This window comes from Chroicocephalus ridibundus, chromosome 3 (genome assembly GCF_963924245.1).
Source record: "Chroicocephalus ridibundus chromosome 3, bChrRid1.1, whole genome shotgun sequence".
NCBI classification, from domain to species: Eukaryota; Metazoa; Chordata; class Aves; order Charadriiformes; family Laridae; genus Chroicocephalus; species Chroicocephalus ridibundus.
The window spans coordinates 75,327,459-75,354,196 of record NC_086286.1 but is presented as its reverse complement, the minus strand read 5'-3'; the positions used below and the strand labels follow the sequence as shown (position 1 = coordinate 75,354,196).

The 26,738-nt window shown below is 42.5% G+C and overlaps 1 protein-coding gene across 4 annotated transcripts in view; it reads left to right on the top strand.

The window, feature by feature from the left end:
- Positions 1-1,254: 1,254 nt before the first annotated feature.
- Positions 1,255-26,738, top strand: part of DSE (dermatan sulfate epimerase) — a 36,974-nt gene continuing 11,490 nt past the window's right edge. Inside the window, exons 1-3 of one of the 4 annotated variants that reach the window (XM_063329744.1) lie at positions 1,255-1,452; positions 2,248-2,311; positions 14,780-15,242. In XM_063329744.1, the coding sequence (XP_063185814.1) occupies positions 14,833-15,242 (410 nt within the window). In that variant the 5' untranslated portion in view covers positions 1,255-1,452; positions 2,248-2,311; positions 14,780-14,832. Of the gene's footprint in view, positions 1,453-1,557; positions 1,660-2,247; positions 2,312-14,779; positions 15,243-20,289; positions 22,617-26,738 lie in introns of those variants that run through there. The other 3 variants (XM_063329743.1, XM_063329747.1, XM_063329745.1) reach the window with 3 other exon arrangements.

The window sequence follows — 26,738 nt, the reverse complement described above, 5'->3', positions numbered from 1 at the left end:
AATCCCTGTTCATTACGCTAAGACTGTCAATGGATATGGTTGGGAAATACAACGGGAGTGAAGGAGTGAAGAGGAATGTATAGTTTCTAGTTTTGCCTAATTTCCACATTTTATTAATTTTGATAGAACAGCAGGAAATCACACCCAACCATGAAGGTCCTGTTTAAAACCACCCTCAGAAGACACACCTTTCACATTTTAAAGACAGGGAACTGAGCACTTAGAGCCCACTGATTGGTTCAGTAATATCAGTAAACACTTATTAAAATGAAGAATAAGCTGTGTGAAATGTAAACTTCAGGTAGTTGGACACCATCCTGATCTATCACATGTAAATATTTTTATTTTCATTCCAGTAGAGTCGTCTGAAGATGATAAAACACGCTCCAGCTTTCAGGACCCAACAAACATTTGAAATTCTTCAATCTTTTTCTTGGTTTTAGTGGCTGAGAAAGCAGAGAGAATTGTTCCAAAGGATTATTTATTTTATCCTCCTTTACATAGTAGGAAAAAGTTTTACACTGGAAGGATTATCAAGCATTGGAACAGGCTGCCCAGGGAAATGGTGGTATCGTCATCCCTGGAGGTATTTAAAAGAGGGGTAGATGTAGTGCTTAGCGATATGGTTTAGTGATGGGCTTTGTCAGTGTTAGGCTGATGGTTGGATTTGATCATCTGAAAGGTCCCTTCCAACCTAAGCAATTCTATGACTCCATATTGCTTCCCTAAGCATCTTCAACTGAGTGGCTGCCAAAAAATTGTCAGAGTGATTGGCTTACATGGTCGTGGTATTTCACATTTTTTGTTTTATAGGGGAAACGGTCATATAAGTAGTCGCATCACACTTCAAAGAGCAGATGCACAAATTGGCTTTTGGTTTTCTTGCTGGCTTGAGGGACCTTTTGGACAGGAGGTCCTCTTACCCTCATACAGTATGGTGACAGCCCTAGAGACGGATATTGCATAGGAATGGGTCACTCTGGATGCTTTAATCTCCATAGCCCCCCCCTGCCCGAACCGCGGTGCCGGTGCCGTTACGTTCTAGGTGCAGAAAATCAGATTAACGCCACTCCGGGGTTGGGGACAACGCATTCCCCGCAGAGAAATGGGCCCTAAAAGTAAGAATTAGTACATTTCCGCGAACTACGAGCCGGGGAGGAGCGGGCGGGGAATCCGTGTGCACGCCACGAATAAACAAATAAATAAGCGCACGAAACGAGAACTAAAGGAGGGCCCCGGGCGGGACCGGGAGACTGCGCAGCCCGGCTGCCCGGCGGCGGGGGCCTGAGGGCCGGCTGGGCTCCCCCCCACCTCCGCCGCCCCGCTCCGCGCCCGGCCGCTCGGTCTCCCCCCGGTCCCCCGGCCGCGGCGGGGGGGTGGGAGCGCTGCCCGCCGCCGCCATGGCGTGAGGGGCGGCGGGGCCGGGAGGAGGAGGCGGAGGACCGTGGAGAGGTAAGGAAGGAAGGCGGGGAGGCGGGAGGTGGAGCGGGAGTGGGGGGAGTCACTTTCTTCCTGACTTTAAAAACGCCCCCCCCACTCCTCCTCCTCCCCCCCACACCCTCCCCCCCCCGCTCCGCTCCGTCCCGTCCCCCGGGGCTGCGGAGGAGAAACTTTCCGGCTGCCGAGCTGCGGGGCTGCGCCGGGCAGGGGCCGCCGGCGGTGAGTGCCCGTGCGGTGCGGGGCAGCGGTGCCCCCGCTCCCCTCCGACCCCTCCATCCCGTCCCCGCCGCTCCGGGCAACCCACTCCCCCCGCCGCCCCCCGCCCCTGCTCCGCGGCGGGCCCCGGGGCGGCTGGCGGCGGGGCGGGCCCCAGGAGCTCCCCTCCGCCGGCGCGGGGCTGGGGGCGCCCGTTACAGGCGGGTTTTTGGGAGGGTCGGACCCAGCGGTCCCCCCCCACCACCACCACCACGTCGTGTCCCCATCCCCAGTGTTAGCGGGCAGCGGATGTCGGCGGGGTCCGGGGAGCGGCGTCCGGGTCGGACCGGTGCGGGGAGAGGGGTGGCGAGGGACGTCTCGCCGCCAGGGCCGGGCTTTTCGGTGCCGTCCCCTTCGGAGCGCAGGGCGATGGGGTGCGGGGGTGCTGCCAGGGCCCCGCTCCGGGACACCCGCCCCGAGGTGCGGGGCAGCCCGGCGGGGTGAGCCGGCGGGGGGGGCTGGGGGGGGTGTGCGTGGGGGGAAACGCGGGTTTTTCGGTGTGAAGCGGGAGCTGCGGGCGCCGTGTGTGACAGCATTCTGCTCTTCCCCCAGCACCGCAAGAGCCTCCGAGCCTCCGGCTGGTGAGCGAAGCCTCCCAAACATGCGGGTGTGAAAGGTAAGCGGTAGCATCCTCGCCTTGCACCTAGGGAAGCGGAGGGACAGGAGAAGAGCCATCTGCCCCGTGCGGCTTCCTGCCGCTTTTCTGGGTTGGTGTGTCGGGGTTGTTTGTTTTTTTTTGTTGTTGTTGGGAAAGTTTTAAGTGGCCTGGGACCACAGTTGTTAACTTACGAAGCTCAGGCTCCTCAGCCCCAGGGCGGCAAGTCGCAGCGCCCTTAGCTGGTGTGGCGTGAACGCCGTGCATCACCACTTGGTGCATCTCATGCCAACTCTTTGAAGGCATTTTGGTATGAATGAAAGTAGCCGTTCTCCCTGCTTTCCTGTCATTCCCTCGAAGCAATATAAAGCTGTGATATTTTCAAGCTGGAGTAGCTTCTTTTTTGGACATAAGCAATGGCAATATAAGAAATAGATACAATTGTGAATGAAATACAGGAAATATTGCTCAACTAGTTGCAGATTTCTGGTCACCCTTAGAAGATCAATTGCAATTTAAATAGCACTAAAGTTTTAACATAGTCTAAACAAAGAAGATCTCAGCTAAATATTGCCACATTATGTTTATCATGCCAACAATTATTAAAACTCATTGCAGTATTTCAAAAAAGGAACAATTCAGCTGAAGGGCAGCAGTGGGAATCAATAATTCAGACGCTGTTTATTACTCTGAAAGACTCTTGCTGGGTAGCCTCGGGCAAGTCACTCCACCTCTCCATGGCTCTTTTTCCTTCCTCATAAAACAGATAAATCTGCTTGCTTGCTTCACAAGGGGTGTTGAGAAGTTTAATTAATTAATTTGTTTCATAACTGCTTGGAGATCCTAGGGTGCATTTTTCTACAGAAGCGCTAAATATTATTTTAAGTATGAGTTCTTTTACTGTGTGTCATTGCTTATATGTGTTTCTTCGGTGATCTAAATTAGCTAAATTTTTAGTGGAAGTCAACAAAGTATCAGTTCCGGATTTGGATTTTCTTGGCTATCTGTAAACTTCATTAGGATGTGAAACCAAAATGTACTAATCCCAGCAAATTTTATTGGAACAGAACTGCTGGTACTTTCACAAAGTGTCATTTTCTTTTCTTGCTATTCAGCATAAGAATTTGTTTTTGTTGTTTTGCTGGAAGCATTGTGATACTTCGCATAATTTTGAATTGCCATGAAAAAACCTGAGTGCTAGTATTTAATACGAGAAGAGTTTAAAAACATATTTGTATCATCTACTGTGGAGACTGACCTCAGAAGACACTTGGTGCTGGTTTTCCACTACACATTCATATCCAGTCTCTTCTAAAACCTCTTCTTTGGTCATACAGAATATGGGTTGCAAAGGGAGAAATATATGAACTGAACAAATTGATTGCCTGTGGTAACAATCGATAGATTTCGGTTGCCCAACTGAGCTCAGTTTTTGTTCTAGTTTATATTATTTGTTTTAACTAGATATTTAGTAAATGTCTGCACCACAATGGAGAGGAAAATGTGTTTAATTACTGGGCTAAAGGTTAGATGTGATTTTCATAGGTTGCATACAGTTAAAATTAAAAAGGAGTAGCTTAAAGCTAGTTTTAGAGTGACATCTCGGTTTTGGTACTTTCTAAAGGCTCATCTCAAACACCATGCACATGAAGCCTGTGTGTACCGTTCCTTTTCCTCAAGTACAGTAACAGCAAGCACATGGTGCTTTTTCAAAACCGAATTCAAATAAAGCCTAGATCAGTGGTGGTAGAAAGGCGTTCCCACCACCAGGCAGCTGTTGGGTTGTGAATGGATGCAAGTGAGCTTATTTGCTGGTGGAGAAACGGTCACATCCATCAGTACCTGGCAGCCTGAGCAGTGAGAACTAGGATTAAATGAGGCTGTAAATGAGTCTGTAAAACTGAAGTGTCCCTTCTCTCAGCAGTGATTGCGTTTAGCTGAAATTGAGTCACGTTCCTAGGCTTGTGTGTGGAACCTTGCACATCTGGCACCCACAACATACTCTTAGCAACGAGCAGAAAGAAATTTAGTTACTACTGCTATTGTTCCTGGACGTTTTGCAAGAAATAAAGCCTGTTTTCCTGCCTTTTTTTTCCTTTTTTTTTTTTTTCCTGAAGGGATTAGAAGCATAAAGAAAGAAACAACTTTCCATAACCGTTATTTCCTGGTTTAGATTTGGTAATCCAAGTGTCTGGAGAGTGAAAGAGAATATGACTTTTGCTTAGCAAGTCGCATTTAATTGGTAAATATGATATCTCAGCAGCAAGTTCGTCCTGGCTGTTTACACCTTCTTTCCTGTCCCCATTCAGCTGAGGTAGATAAAAGAGCTTAGTTACAGCAGTGTAGCCCCCCCTAAAGCTGTTAAACCATGGTGCCAGTTTGTGTTCAAGACTGTAGCCATGTATTTATTATAAATAGACTCAATATTTGGCAGAAAGCCCTTCCTTTGAGCTACATTTCTTGTACTTACTTAGAAAGCATGGGTAAGCGTTGTATTGATGCCTGTTAGCCCAGCTGAGCCCAGCAGGGATATGGAGAGGTGTGACAGAGCTGCATTAGCCAAAACCCCAAACCCTAGTGCACTGCACTTTGGCTGGACTTGGTTATCTTAGGATGGGAACAGCGCGGAGGAGGGGGATTAAAGCCTGCTAGGAAAAAGGAAGTTTAGCTGATGTCACCTGGGAGCTCTCTGCTGGATGCGTTGTCAGTAGGAGTTTTTCAGAAGCGAAGTGTGGGTGACGCAGAGCTGAGCGGAGGGGTCGGGTCGCTTGGGGAATCACGTGAGGGACAGAGAGCTGGAAATAGTTCCTCGTCAGGTGCTCACATCGCGCTTTCATCCGCTCTGGGGACACGGTCAGGTGTGAAAGCCCAGGCACAATGCGGCCATTATGTCCACGGTCTGAAATTACCTTTGTTTGGTCTTTCTTTCTGGTTTTCCCCTTGCTTAGACTCACAGAGTGTACAGTGGAAATCAGCAGTAGCATTCTGTGGAGCAGGATTGTAGGGACCTCGGTCACTTGATTCAGGCAGGTATTGTGCCTCAGTACCAGGCAAACATAATCGTAACATAACAGTTCTTTCACCACAGTTGTCCTGGTATACGTTCTTGTTTTGGTTTTTGTTGGTTTTTATCAGAAATAGTAAGAATGCTGAATGTTTGATATAAACCTGGTATGCCCTCTTAAGTCTTCTAATCAAATGGCTGCCTAGAGTTAATAGAGTATTTTCAAAAGTTGCTTGTAAGCATTTCTGTGGATGTCACGTCTTTTTAAAGCCTTTTAATCAGATCCTTGTAACTGTGGTGCATTACGTTCTTTGCCAAAACAATGTGTCAGGTTTCGGTTCTGCTGCGAGAGCCGTGCCTGCACAACTCAAGGTCAGAAACGAGATTATACAATTCTAAATTTCATAATTAACCTTTAATTTAATGGTTGTGTTGGTGCCTACTCATAGAAACTAGTCATGCCAATTGTGAATAGCTAAATTTTGCAGGAATAGTGTAGCCTTCTACATCTACTCCATCTGCATTTGCAGCTTCTATCCATGAAAATATAATTGTCACTTTTTATCAAGCGTATTCTGGGCAGCAGTGAAGGCAGTTGTAATAACCCCGAAGGAACTACGGGATAACACATTTTATTGTCTTTCCAAGTTTGTACCTTGAAAAAGATGAGCTGCATCTGGGTATATGTGTATTTTATCTGTGGATGAATGGATGGATGGATGGATAGACTGACAGACAGACTATATGCTATATCTATATACATGTGTATAAACCGTAGACAATGAGATAACAGATGAGAGCAGCAGAGGTAACGACAGAATTGTACCAATAATAATGAAGAGCATATTGATCTGCAGTGAGGTGTGACCACTGGGTAGAGCGGTGTAATTTACGTCGACAAACACAGAGGCATTTATCCTGTAGCTAAAGAAAGAGTAGTTCTTCTATGTGAAAATGCATTTGAGGTCTGCCTACATGTGTCTTAAAATTATATATATGTAGATAATATAAAAGCAAGTGTTCATTTGAATTTCTTAGATTGAAGTCTTTTTAAGTTCATAAATTGACTTTGCTGGTGCTCCTACATGCTGTCACAATACTTGACATAAATAAGAAATAAAATTTTAATATAGTTCTGTATGCAAGACTGAGTCATAATAAACAGGATATGGAAATGTAGTTAAAATGAATTTTGATCCCATAGCAACTGAAGGATGTGATGTGTTTTAGAATTCCTGTCTATTAATATGATGTCCTGTGGAAACACTTTACAAAAATCCCACCTATTTGATATCTTCACCTACTGAAGTCTGTAGATAGACACAGATGTACAGAGAGTGAGGACTGGTTTGCAAAACTCCAGCTGGAATATTTCATTTGTTTCCAACATCTTGGAGGCAATTGAATGAAGGACAATTAAAACAACAAGCAGGAAAGATGAAAACCGTTAATTATACATAGTAGAGGTGAACAACAAGCTGGGGGACTTAAAACATTTAAAAGTACATGGAAGAGTAAAGTTCAAGACTAACAAAGAAGGATAATTTGGAAAGGAGGATAGAAATTAAAGTCAGAAATGGAAACACTAGTTGCGTTATCAGAAGTTTCTGATGCTGTAATTGGCCTCCTAAAAAATGAGGGAAGCTCCATGGCACGCAGCAGTCTGAGTGGGCTGGATTAAGCACCGGGAGGAATTTTGTTTTGACAGCAGTAAAATTGGCTTTCCCCTTTTTGCATGTATGATTGATTTATTCCCCTCCCCTGGCCTTTATTTGCGCCTCCTGGGCACCACAGCCACCCTCTGAAGGTTTCCCAGCTCCTTCTCTGCAGCCTGGTTGTACCGCTCGGTCCATGCAGGGACCACGCTCTTGCTTACTTCAGATAATCTTCTTGCTTTGCTCACTTCCCCTCGCGAGGTTTGCAAGGGTGGTTTCTGATACCCACCACTGAGGGGTTCGCAGCCTTACAGCTCCCCACGCGGGCCGGGAGGATGCGTAACTTCTTAGAAGCCGCCGAATGAATACTAGGTCACCACCCAGATTGCTTTTCTTCTGTGTTTCTGCAGTGACAATGTGACAGTTTCTGTGACAGTCATAGTCCCAGACCCCAAAAGTGCCTGGCACACTGTAACAATATAATGGATGGATGAATGGTTTTCAGGATTGACTTCTGGGAGCGTAATGGAGCAGGCAAAAATAGTTAATATATCGTAGAATGGTTCAGGTTGGGAGGGACCTTAAAGACCATCTAGTTCCAATCCCCCTGCCATGGGCAGGGACACCTCCCACTAGACCAGGCTGCTCAAAGCCCCATCCAGCCTGGTCTTGAACACTTCCAGGGATGGGGCAGCCACAACTTCCCGGAGCAACCTGTCCAGTGCCTCACCACCTTCACAGTAAAGAATTTCTTCCTAATATCTAGTCTAAATCTCCCCTCCTTCAGTTTGAAACCATTACCGCTCGTCCGATTGCTGCACTCCCTGATAAAGAGTCCCTGCCCATCTCTCCTGTAGGCCCCCTTCAGGTACTGGAAGGCCGCTATAAGGTCTCCCCAGAGCCTTCTCTTCTCCAGGATGAACAACCCCAACTCTCTCAGCCTGTCCTCACAGGCGATGTGCTCCAGCTCTCTGATCATCTTCGTGTCCTTTTGGCCTATACGAAATTTCTCCAACTGTCTTCCATTAGTGTTAGCTTCTGTGAAAACATTTCCACAAAAAACCCCTATATTTTTCATTACCGAAATTCCCTTTAAAAACTACTTCAGCTCAGGATAAAACAAAAAATGAAAGGAAAATGAAAGGAAATCTTTCTGTGGTCGTTTATAGTTTTACACCTTTGATGGTAGAAGTGCCTGAGCTTTCATCCACTGAATGTGGATGCCTTAACAGGCGTGTCTGTACTGGTCGGGAATGATGACTTTCAGGATTCTGGATATCAAAACGACTTTCTTACTCATTCTATACAGTGAAGTATGGAATAAAAGATCCCCATAAGGGTTAGGAACAGTAATGTTAGTGCAACCAAAAAATTATTGAGAAAGCATTTATAAAGTAGGATAAATTATAAAATAAAGGAAAATTCCTAGATTATGGTTTGGGCATGCAGACAATGTAAATCTTGTTTTTCGCTTGAGGCAGAGAGAAGGTTAGGCATTGAGTGTGAGTGTGTGTATGCCCCGTAAATTTATATATACAGTGTAAAATAGACAAATAAGCTTTTTAAATGAAAGGAATAAACTGATGAAACTCCCATGGCAGATACCTTCCACATCCTGCTGTAAACTCAGAAAGATACTTTGCAGTTGCTGTCCCATCTGTAGCATGGTGCGGAATGAGCACAACCCTCCCTCCTCCCAGAACGATGGTCTCGCGCGGCTGCGTACTGCTCTAAATAGGTCCATTGAATTTTGTGCGTAGATCAAAGGACAGACATGAGTTTAAATCTTGACTGCTGACATGATGTCATATACTGATAATTCCTATAGGAACTGCTTGTTTCTGGTTGTCTTTACAATTTTCATAGCACAGCTGTTACTCAGACATACAAGTTGATTCAAGGCTTCTTTTAAGGTATTTCAGATTGCTTCAGCACAAGTGCAATACTAACACCTGGTACCTGAGCTATACTTTATTTTATTGTAGATTTAATTCTGAATTACATCTGGGATGTCAGTATTTAAGCTTTTAAATGCCTTTGACATTATATAATTGTGATGTAGCATATTTCTCATAGTGGAAAAAAAAATCAGAGGAAGAAATGAAGTCATGTCCCCTGGTGGTTAAGGTCATAATAGGTATTTTTCAAGTTGTAAGCAGTGCGTTTTACACCTTTCCAGCATTTTTGTTGGAGAGACAGATGGTCAGTGGTGTTTTATCTGACTGACCAAAGGGGTGGTGGAGGAAGGACTCCCAACTGCTCTTATCTTGGGACGCTGGAGTTTCCCGCACTGGTGTCCAGCCCCGCAGCTCTGAGAGGGACTCAGCAGTATCACTTGCTGATGTGGGAACTGTAGAGCTTGGGTCATTGGTCTGTACGTTTATTGTGATTGTTACAGCACAAAAGATAAGTGTGTACTTTTCTTGGTCCCCCTTTGTCTGCTACCTAATTTTGCCATATCAAATATGTTTCTGTAAGTCAGTAGGCACCGAATGGCTACATATATAAGGGAATTAGTCTCTGTTGACCTGTTCACCTCTCTGTTTTTGTGGACTTACCCTGCATTATTTAGTACTTAAATGTCAATAGATTCAGTTAGAGGACTCTAACTCTACCATTTTAAAATATTTTCGCAAAATATTTATATCAGTGGTAAACCCGACATTGTCGGACAAAATAGCTCTACAGTTGATGCAAGCATCATGATTTTAAAATACTACTACTTCCAACTGATTCATTCGGTTGTATAGATTCTGCTCCTTTATCAGCAACAAAGCCATTTGCAATGTGTGTGAGAAGATTTGCTAATGATTTGAGGTGCTTGGACAAAGTGACGAAAAAGAGTTGCTACAGAAGTTTGCTTTTCTCCACTGTGATCTACCCTAGCCCAGCACTCCGCCTGGCAAGCAGGTACATTTTGGCAGCTGTGAGCATCGCTACAAAAGGATGCGTACCCATCTACATTTAGTGGAACAAGATACCATGCACATCATATTGCATCATCACCTCTTAGTTCCATGGCATTGGTATGGCCGCAGCTGTTGCTGGTGGTTGACCATTTCTTGTTAAAATATCTATGACTCTCTTACCTGTTTTAGCGTTGGGTGCTATTTTATTTTTAGTGCTAGCAGTTTTGCATGGCTTAACAAGGTGATCTTATCATGTAGTTTAAGTTGTGATGAAAGTCGAGTGACACTGTTGTTCAGCGTGAAATTCAGAACTGACTAAGCATTAAAAAAAAGTTGAGTAGAAAAAGCTTGCTTTCACTTTGAATAATTTATCAAGAAGCGATGCAAAAAATTTATGAGAGTTAAGTCCTTGCTGATTCAGAGGTCATTGTCTAAGGTAAAAGTTTGCAGGCTAAGCATGAAGATTTGCTTTTTGTCTGGTGGAACAGATTTTCTGCTAAATATTTGAACAAAATTCTCACCAAACACCTGTGGAGGTAATTCACGTAGCAATAATGAGAACTGTAGCCTTCGTGGAAAATAGGAGCTGCCCAAAAGGAGACGAAAAGTTGCAATCTGTGGAGAGAAGTCTCTAAATGGTAATTTTGAGTTTTAAACTAGTTATTTTATTGTTGGTTTTTTTTTCTTACCAGCATAGAGGTTCGCTACTCGAGCTGAGTGTCCACACTCCTCGTACCTTCTCTGGAGACAGCTTGGCACTTTGCAGGGGGGTTCAGAGGAAAGCCAGCATATCCACAGCGGAGATGCCATGAGTTTGCCTGCAGCATCTTCTGAGCAATCTAGAAGGAGAAGATAGCATGGCAGTGGGGAGCCCAGCTCTCACCAAGTGTTGGGGTTTTTTTCTGCAGTTGAACATCTATTCATTGAGGCAGATGGGGAGAACTGCAATAGTTAAGATTTAGTCTGTTTTTTCTAGAATAAATGATGTTCTTTACTGTTTGTTTCCCCTGGCAATGGAGTGGAAATCATGGGAAATGCTCTTTCAATCTAGGACTAAGAGAGCCTTTTCAAAGCTCATTTTCTTCCATGGGCAAGCATCCTTCACTCTCCTTTTAATTTTTAATACTGTATCAGGTCATGGCTTCCAAACTGAATAAAAAAGCCCCTCATTTTCAGAAAAGGTTGAGTTGCTCGGTAAAGTTTTTCTTGGAAGATGTGGTTGGTAATGATGTAGTGTAATATGAGAGTAAGAAATTCTTTTAACTTTAAAAAATTGTATTGTGAGTGCAATTTAAGTGATCAGAAAGCCCAGGCTCCTATTCTTTTGAGCACTGTGTATCAAACGAACTTGTAGCAGGTTCACTCACAACTGCTAAGTTGGAGCTTATACAGACAGTTATCTATAAGTGTCTGGCTTCACCTAAGCTCTGCAGGTAATCGAGGTTTGTATGCATGCCTTGGAACAGTACTATGTGTTTCTTTAGCTTTCAGTATGCAAGTTAAGTTAACTAAGGAAATGTCAAAGTATAGAGTTCAAGACAGTTGAATGTGCAGTCTATGTCAGTGGTTTTGGCTTCCTCCTCTCCCCCAGTACATTTATACCATTTTAATGAATTTTAAATAGTCCTAAATGTTACTGCCTTTGGTCACATTCTTCTGTTGAAGGTGCTTTGGCTTTTGTAAGTAGTTTTGCATATATCTTATTAATCAGTTTAGTTTCTAACCAGTTACTGAACTGAGGAATGGTGATCATGCCCATTAGCCCTGTGGAGTTACCTGGACAAGTCAGTGAAGTGTGTGGTCAGGTCTGGTCCTAGTCAGTGAAATCTTTGATGGTGTGTGTGGTTGAAGGCAATTCTGACATGGGTTACTGTCTTCATATCATAGGAAGGGCATCAGTGTGATTTAAGGACATGGACCTGTTGGAACGGGTCCAGTGGAGGGCCACCAAGATGATCAGAGGGCTGGAGCACCTCTCCTGTGAGGACAGGCTGAGAGAGTTGGGGTCGTTCGGCCTGGAGAAGAGAAGGCTCTGGGGAGACCTTGTAGTGGCCTTCCAGTACCTGAAGGGGGCTGATAGGAGAGCTGGGGAGGGGCTCTTTATCAGGGAGTGGAGCGATAGGACGAGGGGTAATGGTTTTAGACTGAAAGAGGGGAATTTTAGATTAGATATTAGGAAGAAATTCTTTACTGTGAGGGTGGTGAGACACTGGAACAGGTTGCCTGGGGAAGTTGTGGATGCCCCATCCCTGGCAGTGTTCAAGGCCAGGCTGGATGGGGCTTTGAGCAGCCTGGTCTAGTGGGAGGTGTCCCTGCCCATGGCAGGGGGGTTGGAACTGGGTGATCTTTAAGGTCTCTTCCAACCCAAACCATTCTATGATTCTATGACTTAACCAAGAATAAATAAGAATGACTTTGTAGTCCTGCTTTTGTCACTCCCTATTGACTTTCTTCTAGATCTTGACTAAGAATATGCTGCCTATGAATATATTATAGATTGGTTTTCCAGTTATGCTGCTGTTAGTCTAAACAGTGTGGTACAGTGGTTGTTTCTCACGTACATGGTAAAAAGAGGGTTTACTTTCTCTATTAAATACACACATGCATAAGGGGAAAAAATGAGGGGGGTTATTGAATCCTTAAAGTATGGACTATAAACCTTAAACAATGCTGGACGTATTTGATGATGGTGAAATACTAGGAAATGTGTGCTCATATTTACAGAGAGGGAGTTCTGGGCAACCTTACTGTATATTCCCTCATCACTGGTCAGAGAGACCCTAATTTAGGGAACTCTTAAAGCTGTCCCTAAATTTATGTACGTGCTTAATTCTTATTGATGTGCAGAAGTATTTACAGAAATCAAACTAAGGAAAAGAATGCATGAAGTCCTTACTGCTAGCTGGGATTTTTTTCTGATTGTGTAAGCCAGGAAACGTTTTTCAATGTATGATGATCACAGAAAAAAAGTTACAGGCATTTTTTGCCTTTTTTCAGATTTTTTTTTTTTTTTTAGGTTCTTTCCTCTACCACCAGTTCTAAAGGATCCTAAAGGCTTTAAAAAAATTGTGTGTGGTTTTTTTTTCTTTAATTATGAAAAAGCAGTTCTTCTCAACAGTTAAAAAGACTGACATCATGTTTCAAACATGATGTACTGGTTTGGTTGGTTTTTACCTCCTTCCTTTCAAAATATACTGTTGTACCGTTTCCTTATTTATAGATGAGAATATGAGTAGACTTGAATATGTTTGGATAGACTATGGTATATGTTTCTTTGTATGTGGTGAGAGAATATGTAGATATAGTAAAGGTATTACCAAATAAACCACCCTGTGATCTCCATAATGTGTCCTGTAATAATTGTTTTACATCCAAAAAAGGGCAAATCTTACCTGCAAAATGCATTAAAATACTAAGAAAATGTCATCTTCCATTAGGCTCTGTTAAAGCAATTATGCTACGCACTGTGATATATAAATGCAGGCAGTTATAGGGTGCAATATTATTTTTACCCTAGGCAGGAATGCACAAGAAAAGATGTCCTTCTTGGCCAAAGTTGCTTGCTCCCAAATTAATTTTGGGAGCTGAGCAAAAGTACTTAGAGGGTCTGTGTCCCCAGTAATGGTTGAGGGACCAGTCTATCAAGGGTGTCGCATTGCCTATGCACATATTAATGATATTGTTGAATCAGGATGTGGGTCTCTAAATAAGGTTTTAGCAGCCTAAGCTTCTGTTAGAAAATTTTGGCATCTATAGGTAGGGAGCTATGGGGAGAAATAAAAGGTTGCTTTGTACTTCAGCTGCTTATGAGTTTTATGACTGAATCCTATGAAACAGGTTTTCCATGGAAAAAAATATTTCATATTTGTTTTGGGGATTTTTTTTTTCATTCTGTCTATTTCTCCTTTTAATAATTGAAAACTACTGTTCATTATTTACATAAAACTGTCTCTCTTGGGTCTGCTTTCTGTAACCTTTCCCCTTGGAAGAATTCTAGGAATTTGCTGGCTTTCCTCAGGGGGATCCTGGCCATGTTTTATCTGAGACTTAAGGCTAGATAGTTGATAATTTTTACAAAGTAACTTACTATTTTAAATACTTGCATTTAACCTCTGCATAGATTTGCCATTTGAGCACGTTTTGAGAAGTCTCCTATATAGGAAAATATGCTAATATGCGCTTTAATTTAACATTGAGCCTTCTTTGTAGCTGGCAGTAAATCTCCACATACAAAATGGAGAGCCTCTTAGGAAAAAAAAAAAAAAAAATGCTGCAAAAAACCTAAGTGCCCTAAAGGCAAGGTATTTCAGCTGTTTTTCTAAGGCTCTGCCGCTTTCTCTTTCTCTGTCCTCTCTTTCTTTTTACTTTTTTTTTTTTTTTTGAAAACGAGGACGTGTCAGAACCAGAGGCCTCGAGCGAGCGCTGTATAAAATGACCCCGGCGCAAACCTCCAGCATTCCTCATCCTTCCCTCTCCAGCTGCTAACATCAGCCAAGGCAGCACGCAGGCTTGGCTGCCGCCGGCACAAGCTCCCTGGCTCTCCCCCTTCCTCCTCCCCTCCCGCCCTTCTCCGCCTGCCAGTACAGTCAGCACTGCTTCGTATGAGGCACCGTTGCAATTATTTGAAATCTCGAGCACAAGGGCTGTCGGCGCGTTCCTTCGCCTCGTGTCAGCTGCCGGAGGGAAAGATGTGGGAGGGAGGGGCTTTCTTCAAAGTGTGCAGGTTTTGCTTTAGGATGGATTGCTCAGTAGGTGTTTTGTCTGAGGTGTTCCTATAGAAATCATTTGAAAGCAACCCGGACAATACGTGGGTGTTTTTTTTTAAGTCCAGATGGAACCGTTATTTCCTAGAGAGCATCCTGAATTACAGTGTCTCATGGATTCATTTTCTAACTCTCTCTTTCACGTCCATCTGCCGTAGGATATTTCAAAGATGGTTTGGCTGCCAGTGAGACTTGGAGATCTGATGCCACAATGAGGACTCACACACGGGGAGCCCCAAGTGTGTTTTTCATACAGGCGGTTTGCTTCGCCTTCGCCTACGGCGCCAGGGAGGACGCGATGGTTCCTTTTGTCAATGCCAACTATGACAGCTACCCCATGCTCTACTTCTCCAAAGGGGACGTGGAGGCCCTGCGTCTCCAGGCTGCCACCACGCACCAGCACATCGCAGCTCGGCTGATCGAGGCAGTGCAAACGATGCTGTCGAATCCCCTGGAGTACCTTCCTCCCTGGGACCCAAAGGAGTTCAGTGCTCGGTGGAATGAAATTTACGGCAACAACCTCGGGGCCCTGGCGATGTTCTGTGTGCTCTACCCTGAAAACATCGAGGCCATCAACATGGCCAAGGATTACATGGAGAGGATGGCAGCTCAGCCTAGTTGGTAGATTTTTGTCTTTTTTTTTTTTTAAAGTTGTTCTTACGGTATAAAGTGCTTGCAGTTGGAGGAGTGAGTGGATGAATGAATTGCTTAAATTATTTCAGTTGCTCTAACATTCACTTTAACAGTGACTAACTTGCTGAATGCATTTACCCACATCTGGACCAGCAGTGACACGCAGCTTTTCACCTTTCCTGGGCTTACCCTGTTGCAAATTAATGCTGAAAGAAGGAGCATGACCCTTTTGTGTAGGGCCCTAATTGCTGTAAAGATAAAAAAAAAAAAAAGAAAAAAGAAAGAAATCTAGAACCACTCCCCATCAGAAGGCAGGGTTTCACATCTGATTTGTGGTGAGAAGTGCTAAAAGTGTAATTTGTTTAATCTCTTTTTTTCACAGACTCATACATATCTTTTGGGTAATTCTTCCTTGGGTATAATTCAGGAAAGGGGGACCTATGAAAAGGGTATAATTAGGTGTAGGTAAAAATGACACACTTGAGTTCCTGCAGTCTGTTCTAACATCTGTCTGAGCTTCGGTTCAGACTTGCAGCTCCACTTGGCTGTACAGTTCTTGGGCCTATCCTTAAGACATACTAGGACATGATAAAGATAGTTGTCCATCTGATAGTTTGTGCCATCGGGCACAAACTTGAACATAGGAAGTTCCACCTAAACATGAGAAGGAACTTCTTTACTCTGAGGGTGGCAGAGCACTGGAACAGGCTGCCCAGAGAGGTGGTGGAGTCTCCATCTCTGGAGACATTCCAAACCCGCCTGGACGCGTTCCTGTGCAACCTGCTGTGGGTGAGCCTTCTCTGGCAGGGGGGTTGGACTAGATGATCTCCAGAGGTCCCTTCCAACCCTACCATTCTGTGATTACTTTACTGAAGCTGCCCGAGTAACTGGCATTTTGATGACTGCCTCCTGGATTAACTTCACCTGGATGTGAGTCGTCATCCACAAGTTAGTCTGTCCTCACTGTGCCACACTCTTTCTATGGGTACAAAAGTTAACGTTCTCACTGTACGAATGAGTCTAGCAATTGGGGACCCCAAGGTATTTGTCCTTCTCCTCATCTTCCTTTTTCATACCCACCAGCAATTTATCTCCCCTTTTTCCTCAGGCAACCACATACCACCCTGCAGCAGTTGCTACTCAGTGCACCTTGCAGACTGTGGCCCAGGGTTGCTGCCACTGTGAGGAGGTCAGAGGATGGGAATGTGGGCTTTGCCAGGACAGTGGCTTCTGCCCACGGCAGTGAGCTGACTCCCTTGTCACCGCTGCTGTCCTACAGCTCCATGGTGGCAGCAGCTCAGCAGAAGTCTGTGTCAGGTTTCAAGTCAGCACAGGAAGAAACATTAGCTGTTCAAGCAATATTCAGTGCTCAAACTACTATTCCTTACCTTCTTTGGGTTAAGACCAACCAGTAGTGTCCTATAAACAGCATCCATCCATGGGTTGTCATTGGAATTACGCTGGATTTGAGCAAGCATAACTTGGGATCCATATCCTCCTGGTGGGCATGATTTAAAAGGCATTACAGTGTTGGGGTTCCCCTATGCCAAGTATTAAAGCGGTGAATGCCACGGAAATACAGGAACTAGAACAAAGGAAGCGGTGGGAGAGAGAAGGGGCACACTGCGCTTAAGTTGCTTACATGTCATGGAAGAGAGAACACATGGGAATTGTGAAGAAAAGTATTGACACAACAGGATGGTGGAAATTTGCAAAATCTTATACTGAGGCATAGCAATACAAAGCTTGTCTTACTTATCTTCAGAGGCAGTCTGTGTTTCTCCTGGCACACTGGCAGAGAGAGAGAGCTGCGCAGAGGTGAATGCAAGGATGCGTAACCATCTCCAACAGGACCTGCAGACTACCCCAAAACTCAACACCTTCCTCCCTAGTTTCATTGTTTGCCCTCTCTTATCTTCTTGTGACGTTTTGTAGAAATATAGTTACATGTTTTAATGGCATAAGAAAGAGGAGCAAGTAATGTTTTGAGTGGTGGAACTTACTTGTGTCTGCCTTTCTCAGTTTCCTGAGAAACTTCTTCACTCACTGTCCCAATAACCTCATTTCAGTTCCTTGTGTCCTGTGATTCCTGCCCTGGATTAATTGTAGTTCCTCTGTCCCTTGCCATAATGCTCTCCTTTGTCCCAGCTGACCAGATCCCAATCAGAACTGAGCAGGTATCCTGTTTCCACTTGGCTTTGATAATATTTAGCTCCCCCGAACTACTGTTTTTCTCAAGCAAGTGTCTTGCATTACCTCAGTGAAAGAGAAGCCATCCTTTTCCCACCTTTCCCTTCTGATGTAGACATGTCATCCAGCAAACATTCAAGGTTCAATCAGGGTTCTCTGCTTTGCAAAAGAAGCAGGTGCAACGCGCTTAGTAGGGGAAGTACAGAAGGAGAAAATCAGAAACACAGGTGATAAGGCTGGGATAAGCTGCCCTTTTTATAACCTCCAACTGTCCAGCTTTTCAAATGCTGTCACAGAAACACGGATCTGGTTTCCATGTTTGTTTTTCCCCTGAGAACTTATGGCTGAATGCTGTCAACGTGGAGTTCACGCTACAGCTCCATCAGTGATGGCAGTAATACAGATCCCTCTCACTCATGCAACAGTGGTTTTCAGGAAACTGTAGGAATGTCCCATCTCTGAGGCCGGCGCTGCTCGGTCTGGCTTTGCTCAAATAGATCAGCAGGTTCATAAGCTGAAGGAGTGGACAGACAGATTGCGTAAATCTGTTTTTCCTAAGAAACTCAACTAAAAAGTACCAGAAAACATGTTACTGCACACACTTCTCCACTTAGGATAAGACCAGGAGAACAAACACGGCAAATGGGAGGGCTGTGTCAGCGCTACTAGCGGGCATTTAGATGTTATGGCATCTGAAGCACTGCGTAAGACTGTACGTGAACTGTTCAGGCAATGTCACAGTAGTAGAATTTAAAAAAATAAGTTGTCCAGTCTATTTAGGCATTTTTAATTTTCCTTGGACTTTGGGGAATATATAATTCTGGGTGATACATTACAACATTATCCTTATTAAATAATTTGAGGGCACACGTGTTCTGATCAGGAGGGTGGAAAGAAGCAGTGGTTTTGGTGTTGCCCAAGTTTGGAGCCTTGAATGTTAGGAGACTTCTCTGCCAAAACTCCTTATGTCATCAGTAAAGAGGGCTTGTCCAGAGAGGGATCAGTAAGAGAAGTAAATCAGAGGAACTTTTCTCTCCCTAGATTTCCTCTATAATGTAGGTGCCTAAACAGCCACGTAAATTGCCCCCAAAATGTCTTTTTGTCGCTGACAGATTCATCAGCGTGTGTTGGAAAGTTAAATCTGGCGGTCACATAGATTCCTTGCTGGCAGCTCGATTCTTTCAACAGTATAATCTGGATTTCTTTTGACTTCTGCTGACATGGCATTGACTCTAAAATAGCTCTAGAATTTAAAAAAAAAAAATCCCATTGGATGAATTTCCTCTAATTTTTGTGGCGATACTAAATAAAATTTAAGCCTTACCAGAAAACGAAAGTGTATTTTGGTAGTGTGAGCAGTAATTGTATAAAATAAATATAATTTAACATATCACTGGTTATTTGTCCCAGAATGCCAGGAGATTAAGGAGACTGACGCTTTAAATTTCATCTTTACATTAGCGAGAATCCTCAATAGTCCAAATACGGCTCAATGTCTCAGGATACGATGATGAGAAAGTCTGCTGGTAATTGACAGAGGCATGGAAGGGGCATGTAATTAAGCACTTTTGTCTATTCTCATCTATTACAATAGTCATATCACATAATAAAGTACGCCCTTAATTGAGTTCCCATTCATGTAGGCTAACGGAGCTTGAGCCGTTTGTCATAACAACCGATGTTGATGGGCATGCTGCTCATAACAGAGCGTCCGTAATTGCTGCATCCTGGAGTGGGTTTACATTTTAAAATAAACAAAGGGGCAATGGCTAATAGCTAACTATAGCAATCACCCAGAGTCATATGGGAACGGACAGTGTTTTGGAGACTTGCAAGAGCAAGGAAACACAGTGCATTAATATTTCAATAAAAAAAAGATGAACTTTGATGGTTTCGCCTGTAAAAATTAAAAGCTGGCGTTAAATAACTTGCTTGGTTTTTTCTGGGATTTGATATCTAGGTGCTGCCTAAAATCTTAGGGAAAGTTTGTCCTTATATTTAAGCCGCATTATCTTATTTTACAGAGAACAGAGGATATAGATGCGTTTTCTGGCATTTTATCTGTGACTGGCCCCTGGAGCACTCCCCACCAGAAGTGCGTTTTTGGCTGAGGGAATCTGTACTCCTGATTCTTTCCATATGCTGCCTCGGCCCATTCCCGCACCCAGCGGAGTGATGTAATCGGAGTCACACATCGTGCAGAAATAAGAGTCCAGTCAGATTCTGCGTTTTGGACAAAGCAGTGAAAAACCCTCTTCTTTAGTAAGCCCGCCTTATAAACGAATGCCTTAGAAGTTCACAAATTCTGCACCCTTCTTACAGCAGGAGAGACGTCCCCATCTGCAACTGCCAGACAAGAGATTTCTGTACTTACTTTTTTTTTTTTTTGGCACATAGTCGACACACCGTTTTTAAAGACAAATATGTTACCAATGTGCAGTAAGGTGTGGGATTTGACAGTAGGGCTGGCTCTGTGGGTTTCATAGGGGAGATAATTACTGTCGAGCACGTGCAAACATTCCAAGGAAATAGCAGCAAGTAGGGAGAAGCTAATGGCAGGCTTCGGCATGACAAATCTGTGAGCTTTCTGCTATTTCTTATTAACCAGCAATCCCATAGCCTTCTGTTAGTCCCTGTTTATTAAAAGTATTGGAGCATGGTAAAGGACCATTGCTGTTAGTATCCAGATGGTGCTTTGTGTTGAACAATATGGATTACAAAGTAAAAATACTTAAATATAAATAATTAAATGTGTAGATAAATGTATAACTAAAATAAATTCACATGTGCCGAGTTAAAATAAAGCGAGTCCCTGTGCTAGCACCACAAATTTAGAACATGTGTTTGACTCCCAATAATCAACCAGCAGTCACATTCAAAGAAAACTTAGGAGGGTCTTATAAGACTGCGGCATAGAAGTTAGTATAAAAGAAGCTTGGGGGATGCTGAGATAGTCTCCTACAGGGAGGAAGAAAAAGAAAAGGAAGGGTAGGAGGATGAATTTGGTATCTGGAATATATATTATGTTAGTAAGTGAAATACCAAACCCTCATGCTGTTTTTATCTTTTTCATATGTAGCATTTAAAAATAGAAATTGTGTACGACTGTGAAATTAAATGGCTAGCTGGATTTTGAAGAGTTTCTTTTATACCTTCTTTTTTAATTGATAGGATCTCTGGGAGATAAATTGGTGCTGAAGTTCTGTGGTAGCTACAGGGAGCTCACTTTGTGGCGTGCCTGGTATAAAAATTTGCTACAACAAGAGCTAGAGGTAATCTGTTGAAATAATAACATAACTAAATTTCTGTGTCTGCTTAATATGGCACTCAGAACTACTAAAACAGACTCAGTTCTTGTTTATTAATGTGTCAACACAGAGGGATCATGATTGATACTAAGAGCAAGCCCAGTGTGAAAAGCACTCTCTTGTGATCAAAGCCAAAAACGAGAGAAGAGGTTCTGAAAGAAGCTTTAGAAGCGGCAGAATGATCATTCCTGTTGGAGCGGGTCCAGCGGAGGGCCACGAAGATGCTCAGAGGGCTGGAGCACCTCTCCTATGCGGACAGGCTGAGAGAGTTTGGTTTGTTCAGCCTGGAGAAGAGAAGGCTCGGGGAAGACCTTATAGCGGCCTTCCAGTACCTGAAGGGGGCCTACAGGAAAGCTGGGGAGGGACTGTTTGCAAGGGCATGTAGCAATAGGACAAGGGGCAATGGTTTTGAACTAGAGCAGGGTAGGTTTAGGTTAGACGTTAGGAAGAAGTTCTTTACAGTGAGGGTGGTGAGGCACTGGCACAGGTTGCCCAGAGAGGTGGTGGAGGCCCCATCCCTGGAGACATTCAAGGTCAGGCTTGATGAGGCTCTGAGCAACCTGATCTAGTTAAAGATGTCCCTGCCTACTGCAGGGGGCTTGGACTAGATGACCTTTAAAGGTTCCTTCCAACCCAACACGTTCTATGATTCTGTGATTATAGACCTATGGGGAAACAGAAAGAAAGAGGATAGAAAGTAGATGAAGGTTTCCAAAGGAGTAAAGTTTTTGTTGCCTCCTCAACACCTAAGCAGTACAACCCTACTTCCATAGTAAGGTCTTAAAACTTGTGAAAAATGCTGTCTGTGTTGCTTTTTTTTTTTTTTCCATATTCATATGAATGTAGCCCTTTACATTTAACCACTCCTTTGCCTGTCTTCCTGTGAACTGGGCTGCAATGAACACGAGCATGTCAGGCTGCTGCTGAAACACGACTGGTAAAGAGATAGGAGCAAACTTGTCATGTTTTACCTTAGACCCCGGAAATATAAATCATCAGTGTTTCAAGGACTTTTTTTTATTCTTAACATTTTTGCTGTTGCAAATGATGGAGCACTTAGGTTGTGCAGATAATGGGGGTTTTGTTTTGGCAGCGAACCAGAAAAATGTGGACGGGGTGAAAGCTGAGAGGTTGTTTTGGATGAAACAGATTTTTTTTCAAGGATTTTTCTTTTGTCTTTCCAAAACAAAAATTGGAAGATCTTGTTCCATTCAAGAAGAAAATATTCTGTTTGAGCACAAGAAAATATTTTGTTTTGGAGGCTTTGTAAGAAAAAGTTAGTCTAGTTTATAAAATAAATGTTGGTGGTCTCATTCCCCTTGGTAGGTGTACTCCCTCTTGGTATGTGTACTCCCTCTGGCCACAGAAGAGTATTTCTCTCCTTTGCCTGACGGGAGGTTTAAAGCTGTATCTCCTTCCCCCAGCAGTGGGTGAGAACAATAGCAAGGGTCTGTGGAGTGCCAGGGCATTGCCGTTGGCACTGGGAAGACTGTACAATTACGCAGCCGATTTCAGGACAAAGTGGTCAGCTGGCGCCATTACATGCCACATTTGCATCCACGCGTGACATTTAATGTGCATTAAACTCAACCATGCTGTTAGCTACCTCCCATGTCTAAGTTCAATTGCATCAAAATGCACTAGAGGGTTGCCCTTGAACTAATTTTCACCTGTAAGCCTTTAGAAGAGAGCCCTGACTCATTTCCTTTGCGTGGAGGTTCAGCGCTGAGGAGGGAGTACTGGCACGCTTCCTTCAGCCGTGAGCTTAATGTGCCCTCAGCCTCCGAGAGCTGTTCTGCAGTAAGTCATTTGTCATGGGAAAGTTTGGAGCATTAAACTTCAGGATGTGGATTACTTGTGTAATGTAAGTGTAAGGACATGCTTAATGCTTCATTTTGCATGCAGTGATGCCATATTACCTATTGACATAGAGGCTGGAAATCAGATCTTACACTGCCTGGAAGGGTACTCTATTTCTCAAGATAGTGTTGTTTTCCTATTTACTTCTATTTGTTTTTAAGAACTGGATACAAAGAGAAGGAAAGGAGATTCCAAATATCCCACAGGCCATGATCAGGGGACTCAATTAGGGGAGTTTGATTTAAATCCTGCCTTGAACTGGGCAGACAGTGGGGTTTTTTCCCTCTTGGCTTATATTTCTTAGAGAAATGCTAATACTCTGGTTTCAGTAAGGAAATAGTTATTAGTAGAGAGAAATGAGGGAAAGATAGAGAAAACCATTTGTACTGAGAGAAGAGACATTAGTAGCATTAAGAATGTTGTCAGGACATGGAGAGGTTGTGGTAATCTTACTACAATTTTTCTTGTTGTTGATATTGATTTTTACTTCCCATCCAAAATTTTATACATTTGGTGTACTTATTTAGAGCACGGCATCGTATTTAGTGAAGGTGGTATGTACACTCTCAGCCTTGGACAATGCAATGCTTGCGTGATGGTTCTTGACATCCTAAACTGATGGCTGAAGAATTGGGTTTAACCCCTCCCCGCGCCTTCACATTGATTGTTCATTGTAGAGGGTGGCAAATCTAAAACAGATAACCTCGTTGCCCCATGCTAAAATTCTCAACACATGTAGGAAAACCATACTACTTATCCATAATGCCAACCATTCTTTGTGCGGAACGATGCATATGGCTTTGGATGTTCCTGGAGTTTGATCATTAGACAGCAAATCGTTCAGCGCTTTTTGCTCTTTTATAAATCTCCTCAAGTTTCCAGATAGGCACCACTTTCAAATACAGGTAAAGGCATGTAAGTGTAAAAAAAATAATGATTTTTTTTTATACTGTCTGTAAGGATGCATTTATGGTTTAGCTGTTATTTTAAAATATGTTTTAGAATTTTTGGAACAGTTGCCTTTGCTAAATGTGCTTATATTTGTAACTAACTAGATGCTCTATACTAACGAATCCATTATAGATATTTTAATTTACGTTGGATTCATTTTTTTATAACATCTGATACCTTTAAAAGGCTGAAGAGGCTAATGCAGCATTGAGGTAAAGGTTACTTGCTGTCTTCAGACACAGTTAATTGCTAAGCTGAGGTTCGTACTATCTGATGTTCGGTCTTACTCCCGAGAGGCTTAGAAAATAGCTGTTTCCCCGTGCAAAGCATCTGCATGTTTTTACCTATCTTTATTAGTATAAATGCACACAACTTTTCTTTAATATTTCAAAGCAGAGGAGTTAATAGACAATCCTGAAAACTCTTTTTTTCAGTGCAGGCCTATGGTACCACGCTTTCCCACGGTTTATCAGCCAGGCTGTTTACCAAATCTGACACTGGAGATCTGCATGAAAAATGAGAGCGTAATTTAGATACAAAAAGTATTTAATGCTTGCTACTTGACCATTCTTCTTGTGAATCACGTTCCACATTGTTTGGTGTACATTGCTTCGTTCCATTGAAATTCAGTTAATGGAGGTGCACTGATTTATATCAGTTACAGAGTTACTACTTCAAGAGAGCTTCATTTTAAGAACAGATGTTGACTCTGGTTTTGTATGCTTAGAAATGAGGGTCTTTAAATCGTCATCTTTAACTTTCTGTATTACTTGTGTGCATCTCCTTTGTTAAATTCTATACAAGACTTACTATACAGAATTGCAATTGGAGGGAAGTTATGACAAAACTACTTTCTCTAACCTGAGGTGGGTAACTCTGACAATATGTAGGCTTAGGATGCTTAACATACAGTTTTTTACACTGAAGGTTGTTTGGTTTGGGGTTTTTCTTGATGAAGAAATCAACAACCTATGGTCATAATTGGTGGATTTAGCACTTCCCATGTGCAAGAGTGCTTTCTATGTTATCACAAGTAGTGCCCCAGACACTAATATGTGCTCTTATACTATGGAATTTGATGCAGTATTGCATTTGGAACTAAACATAAATTTAGCGTACATCTTAACAATGGAAGTTACAATAAATCAGTTCCACTGACAAATCCCATTTAAGATGAAGTCAGGTAAAGATCATTAAATAGCTTTAAGCACATTCTAATTAGCACTTTCTATGGTGTTATACACCATATGGTGTATAACTGAACTTACGGTGTTATCCTGAACTTTGAATTAAATGTTTTAAATTAATTCTTTCATTGTTCTTGTCTTGCCCCCTAATGTATAGCTTAGCCTCAATAACTTTGTAATTGTTTCAGGCAGAGGCCTTTAAAATGGTATTTCCTGTAACCATTTGAACTTGGATTTCTGAATGTGCAAAGGTTTAGTGTAAAGCAAAACTGAAAATACTTTGGAAATTAGGATTCGTGATATAGCTGGTCAATGGTATGTTCGCGTGTCAAAGGATTTCTGACAGCAATCACAGTGCCAGGCCGTTGCATATAACTGGCATAGAATGCAACTTTACTTTTACACATAGGACTAACAACACTTTAAGAGGTTTTTCAATGATGAGGAAAGATGAAAAAGCAGAAATAGAGATGCAGAGAATTAAGTGAGATTGAAAAATAACCAGTTAACTCAGATTTTCAATTTTTGTGCCTCAGTGACACAGTATAAATACATCTGGAGAGTCAGAAGAGTTGCTTGCACAGTTCAGCTACGTTTTCTTCCAGTTTATCTGGAAATACGGAAAGAATGAATGTCTAGGAAAGGCATGTAAATAGTTTTGGCTTACAGGTCTATAATTTTTTGCACAACAACAAAGTGAAAATGTAAGTAAAAATTTTTACTATACCTGGCTGTAAACCTTCACTGATAAGTTTAGAGTTTGAACCAGGAAAAAAACGACAGAGAAATGTTCCTAACATTGACCACAGAGAGTAGCACATGGATGTAGAGAAGATGAGTAGTAAATTTCTAGAACTTTTTCTCCTGATGCTTTGACAGTTATTTGTTACCACACTTATAGCTGTTTGTCTTAATATTGTTCACAACCATTTTCTGTCAATGCCTGTCTGTTAAGAAGCAAAATTGTGCAAACAAAATAATCTCATCCAATAAAAACCCCGGTTCAAAAAAAAGGTCAGATTCTGCTGCTTAATGCTGAATGCATTCATGTATTTAATTTAAAATCAGTGAGATAAAGATTCCATTTAAAAAAAAAAAGAAAAATGAATGTATAGCTTCACTCAGCAAAAGATGGGATTGAAGCTGAGAGAAGGTGAACGCTTAAAACTTTTGGAAATTCCACTACTCAAAAAGCCTGCAGAGGCTTTCCTTACATACAGGAATGAATGTGCCAAGTTCATTTGAGTCCTTCCAATGATGTTAGATACACTGAAATAAAAATTAAAGGTAATTTTTCTCACCTGTACATGTTGTGTTTTACCACAGTTGCAGTGCCGTAGGCTGATGGTCATAATTTCTACGTGGTTCATTCATGCATTTTGAATGCAAATAAATGCTCCTATAGGAGAATGAGGATTTTTTAGAAAATCTTGCTCTTTTGATATTTTTTCTCATCTGTTTCTTCACACTACTGTTTACACAAATTAAGATGAAATCATATTTATAGAGTCATAGAGTAGTTGAAGCTGGAAGGTGCACGTCTTCAGGAGCACAACACAATATCCACTGATTGCAGTAGGACACGCTCTCATCTCAGCAATTTAAAATTCCTTTCTGTAATAAAAAATATACTGCAAAGAAAGTAAAAGAAGAGAACAACCATGAAAGCAACTGATGATTTTTCAGTTTATCAAAGATTTTTTCTCACTGTGTATTCCTTCACATTTTCTTTTCTGTAGAACCATGGGCTGAAAGTACTGTCAGTGCTGCAAAACTAAAGTCTTTGATACACAATGTATGCTTGATTTAAGAGAAATATTTGTTCTACACTACCTCCACCTCAATTATAAATTTTCTTGATATGAATTTACTGTTTTGCTAAGTAAGTTCAGTGTAATCATTGCATACAAGCAGGTAGTTCCTAGAAAATAATTTTGAGTAGTGGCATTATTTTACCTCTATTTTATGCTAAACACTGGTGGGTTTTT